This window comes from Betta splendens, chromosome 19, assembly GCF_900634795.4.
Source record: "Betta splendens chromosome 19, fBetSpl5.4, whole genome shotgun sequence".
In the NCBI taxonomy this organism is placed as follows: Eukaryota; Metazoa; Chordata; class Actinopteri; order Anabantiformes; family Osphronemidae; genus Betta; species Betta splendens.
In genome coordinates, this window is record NC_040898.2 from 14,820,012 (window position 1) to 14,825,195 (window position 5,184).

Consider the following 5,184-nt stretch of genomic DNA (forward strand, 5'->3'; position numbering starts at 1 on the left):
AAATAAAGCAAATGAAACGTGACCTCTGTTTACTCTTTATCCCAGCGCACCGTTACCCTCTGAACTGAATACTGCTTTTTAACATTAGATAACAGTTTAAAGTAATGAATCCTATAATACAGAGTAAAAGTACACAGATCGCTCGAGGGATTCAGGTCCGGCGAGGATGGCCGCCCGGCGCCGGGGGATCTCTCCCCTCCCCTTCGCGGGGACGGGTGGGGGACCTCCGCGCCGGTCCCGCTCCCAGAGTCAGCCCTGGTGCCTTTCTGTGTGGAGTTTGCACGTTCTCCCCGTGTTTGCGTGGGTTCTCTCCGGGTTCACCGGCTTCCTCCCACAGTTCAAAGACGTGCATTAGGTTGATTGGACTCTCTCCATTGCCCATAGGTGTGAGTGTGTGTGTGCATGGATGTGTGTCTCTGTGTTGCCCTGCGATGGACTGGCGACCCATCCAGGGTGTACCCTGCCTCTCGCCCATAGCCAGCTGGGTTAGGCTCCAGCACCCCCATGACCCCGCATATAGGAATAAGCGGCTTGAAAATGGATGGATGGAAGTACACAGATCTGTATTAGGTCAAGGTTTTTCTATATGTGCAATATTTTTTTTAAGGTTTCCATATTTGGAACAGAACGGACGTCTTGTGAAAACAGGAAGTGGGACGGGCGTGTTGTGTGCAAAGCATATAATACGGGTGCAAGACACAGCTGGCTCGAACGACGGATGAACGGACAACAGCCCACTTGACCGCAGTCAGACGAGACGCGTCTTTTCAGATCACAGTTTCACCTCGAAGAAGGGCAACATCAGAGGTACGTGTTTGTGACATCTATCTATCTATCTATCTATCTATCTATCTATCTATCTATCTATCTATCTATCTATCTATCTATCTATCTGTCTGTCTGTCTGTCTGTCTGTCTGTCTGTCTGTCTGTCTGTCTGTCTGTCTGTCTGTCTGTCTGTCTGTCTGTCTGTCTGTCTGTCTGTCTGTCCGTCCGTCCGTCCGTCCGTCCGTCCGTCCGTCCGTCCGTCCGTCCGTCCGTCCGTCCGTCCATCCATCCATCCATCTACAGGGCGGTGGCTTTTTTGTTTTTTAGCACACACAAAAATGTGATATATTTGTTACAAAAACTTTATTACTGCCTACATTTATGAGCATATCACTAAAGTAGTAAGAAGCTGTGCATGAAGATTTACAAGAGTCTGTAATGTGTGAATGAAATGACACCATGTCCTCTTAGTCTTGGTTTAACTTTAATTTTTCGGCAGCTGAAGATATGGCCTCAGATCAGAAGGTGGTGGCCGCCCTGGGTCGACCTTTCACCCTTGGAATGCTGTATGATGCTTACAAGGATCAACTTGTCACAGGTAACAAAACAAAACAGTTACTTATTACAGTTTTTCTCAGTCACTTTAGTACAATTCTTAGATCAGAATTGAAGTTTGCAAATATGTGTGTGCGTTTCTCAAAACAATTTTTACAAACAGCAAAACACTGTGGATTTCTTGCAAAAGCCTGTAACTTGCTCAAAATCTTTAGTTCATCTCACAAAACTAAGTTTTTATGGCATTGAACGTGTCAGTGGCGTCAGAATATTAAGCCCTGGGGTCATTGTCTACGAACAAGACAATCAAATTACTTAGTGATGTTGTCAATATAACTGTGTACTTTGGATGGAGGTTCTGACCTAAACGATGGCTAAAGTTTGGGTGAAAATTACTGTAAAATGTAAGTTACACCTTTTGTTTGATTGCAAAAGAGTGGACAATGGCAGCAAGGAGGGCCATTTGTTTATGTGGCTGGTGATCATAAACTTTTGGGAATTGTACAGAATCATTTGAATGGATGGATGTACCATACGTATGACAGATTTAATTCAAACTTGACCGACTGTTCTCACTTTTCTTTACCTACAGGCTTCACATTGTGGGATAAAAAAACTCTAGAAGAACACAGGTCTGAGCACTCTCAGCAGACCAGTACATTTGAAGTTACTACATCTGATTCCATAGAATCCAAGTCCAAACTGCTCAGTGTTGAAGCTTCTCTAAAGGCCAGTTTCCTGAGTGGATTGATTGAAGTTGAAGGTTCTGCAAAGTATCTGAACGATCAGAAGAAATTTAAGAATCAGAGCAGAGTGACGCTTCAGTACAAAGCTACAACTTCCTTCAAACAGCTGTTAATGACCGAAATAGAATCCAAGAACAAGATGAACACTGCTGTCCCTAATAAAGAGTCTGCAACACATGTGGTCACTGGCATACTGTATGGGGCAAATGCTTTCTTTGTATTTGACAGTGTGAAGTTGGATGCTCGCAGCGTTCAGCAGATTGAGGGCAGCATGAAAGCTCTCATTAAGAAGATTCCCACACTAGAAATTAGTGGGAAAGTTGACATACAGCTGACTAAGGAAGAAAAAGCCCTGGCAGATAAATTCTCCTGTAAGTTCATTGGAGATTTCATTCTTCCCAGCAATCCTTCAACATTTTTAGAAGCAGTGCAGACCTATGTAGACCTTCCAAAACTACTGAAAAACAACCAAGGCACTGTTGTTCCACTGAAGGTCTGGCTGACACCACTGAAGAAATTTATACCCACAGCTGCTGAGCTGCGGGGTAGCATCAACACTGGACTTCTGAGGAAAGCTGAGACCGCTCTAGAAGATATCAAGCAAGCAGAGATGAGGTGCAACGAGTGTCTGGATGATGAAGTGGTGCAGAATGTGCCTCAGATTTCAGAGAAGTTGATGAAATTTAAAAAGAATTGTCAAGATTTCAAGTCTCAACTCCAGCAGACGATGGAGAAGGAATTTCCTTTGACTCATAAAGGTCAAAAAGAAAATGGTTCAGTAGAAAAGCTCTTGAATGACAGACAGAATTCACCTTTCAGTAGTAACAACTTAAACATCTGGATGGACAACAGAGAAAGAGAAATCAACATCATCAGGTCCTGTGTGGAGATGATGAAGGCAGGAACCAATGTGAGGATGGTTCCACGTCAGTCAGATCTGGATAGAGAGATTCTGGCTCTAGGTGTAGAACAAGCACTGTGCTTCGTTTTCACCTCTGTGGAACATGTTGACCCTTACATGGAGCAGATGGTTCAGTACTTAGATAAACATGACCCATGTGATAAGAACGTCCTTCTGTCAGCACAGCAGCCATGGTACAACTCAAATGAGGTTTTCAACAAAATGAGAGGAAAATCTGCAGCTTTGCATGATTTTGCAACCAGTTTGAAGAACAACAGCAGATTCCGTTTCCTTGTAACAACCGCACCAAATAATAAATACCAGGGTGCAACCATCTACCATTACAAGGACGGTGTTCTGGTCACTGAAGATTTCTCACAGCCCAGCATCCCTGATGTTAAGAAAGTCACTAGCCAAAAAGATTTGTCCTGGTGTAAGTACTTTAGCTACCAGTTATAGCTGAACTAAGTCTAACATTGTCAAATGTAACACATTATCATTCATACTGTGTAAACTCTTGCTATAAATGCCAATCAACTCTGTTTTTGTCTCTCATCAGATGTCTGTGATCTCACCATGGACCCCAACACTGTAAGTGGCTGGCTCACTCTGTCTGATGGAAACAAGAAGGGGATTTGTGGAGAATGGAAATCCTATCCTGATCTTCCACAGAGGTTTGACGAACGCCCACAGGTTCTATGCACCAAGGGACTGACTGGACGTCACTACTGGGAGGTAGAGTGGAGTAAAGGAGGTGACAACGAAGTTGGAGTGGGCGTTGCGTACAATAGAATAAAAAGGAAAGGGAGCAGCCCTGAAACTGGGCTTGGATCCAATGAAATGTCCTGGTATTTTGGTGAGAATAAAGGGTGTCTTGAAGCATGGCATAATGGCAAGGTATGGAGTGCTCATCTTCCATCTTCTAGATGCCAGAGAGTGGGGGTGTACCTGGATTGGCCTGCTGGTACTCTGACCTTCTATGATGCCACCTTTAAATCACTAAAACACATCTACACCTTCACCACCACATTCACTGACCCCGTTTATCCAGGCTTCTGGATATATAACAAGTCCAGCTACGCTTGTTTGTGTGCAGTGTAGTAAAAACCAGAACCAACCACTGTTTTGCATAGTTGTTTCAGGGTTGTGTTCATACCCTGAATATAAAACTAATCTATGGTTTGTCATAATAAGCCATTTTAGCCTTTTTTTCTCTTTATAAACCAACAACTCTTTCAGAGCTTCATGTAGTTCAGCCAAAGACAGCAATGAGTCTGGACTTGAGGTTTGTTCTTCCTTTAACTTTGGCAATGTATAACTCTTAGTAAAATGCTTTAAAGGTCATTATTTCATTTATTTCATAGGGATCATGAGTGATGTTCTTTTTCCTAATGATTATTATTGAATGGGTAGTTTGTTTTTCCTTATTGCTTTTTAATTGTTTGGCTAAAAAGAGTTTCTTATAGTAAAGCAATGTCTGCTTGTAGGGTTTTCCAATGGTTAAATATTTGTCTTATTGATTCTACGTACATTCCAAGTGACAATCTTCAGTGGTGTGATAAATTACCTGACTGGTGTGTATAACTAGTCTTGTGTGCTTATTGTGTGACAGACTTTAGGTGCGTGGCTGATCTTGAAATTTGATGTAAAGTTATGAACACCTAGTTACCATTGCATCTATCATTTTCCTGTAACAAACCTCTTCTATTAAATCATTTTTGTTGTTGTTACACATTCTTTCGTGTTCTATGTAACGACCTTGTTGGGTTCAATAAGACACAACCATGCACGCAGTGCTCTGCTCCCGAGTCTTTATTATGTTCCCCCCAATACATAACGTTCCACACAAGGTTCCTACCCCACCAGATATCACCTGATACTACATTGCATAACAGTAAAGCCATTACGTGGACTCCTGGTCCCAGTGTTGTGCCAAAAAGTGACCTTCTGCCTTGTCTGCAATTTTGTTGTAATTTGAAATTTTACAGAGGTCAACTATTATCATGTAAATAACGATATGAACTGGTGACCTGTGAGGGTGTGCTCCGCCTCTCGCCCTCAGCTAGTTGGGACAGCCTCCAGAACCGCCTACTATAGAAATGTAGCTAAAATCAGAAGTATCCTCTCTCAGAGTGATGCAGAGAAACTGATCTATGCATTTGTTACCTCTATTACTCCTTAGTCCTAGGAGCTCCTGAGAAAGCCTACAGCTTAT

General features: G+C 42.7%; 1 protein-coding gene across 2 annotated transcripts; it reads left to right on the top strand.

Moving 5' to 3' along the window:
* The first annotated feature begins 701 nt into the window (after nucleotides 1-701).
* Nucleotides 702-4,742, top strand: LOC114845790 (stonustoxin subunit beta-like). 2 transcript variants are annotated; one of them, XM_029134248.3, is made up of 4 exons: nucleotides 702-807; nucleotides 1,267-1,365; nucleotides 1,915-3,402; nucleotides 3,529-4,742. In XM_029134248.3, the coding sequence occupies exons 2-4, from the start codon at nucleotides 1,275-1,277 to the stop codon at nucleotides 4,068-4,070; spliced, it is 2,121 nt and encodes a 706-aa protein (XP_028990081.1). In that variant the 5' UTR covers nucleotides 702-807; nucleotides 1,267-1,274; the 3' UTR covers nucleotides 4,071-4,742. The 2 variants fall into 2 exon arrangements, with proteins under 2 accessions (XP_028990081.1, XP_055360599.1); XM_055504624.1 differs by lacking the exon at nucleotides 702-807 and having other exon boundaries at nucleotides 1,199-1,365.
* The last annotated feature ends 442 nt before the right edge of the window (nucleotides 4,743-5,184 follow it).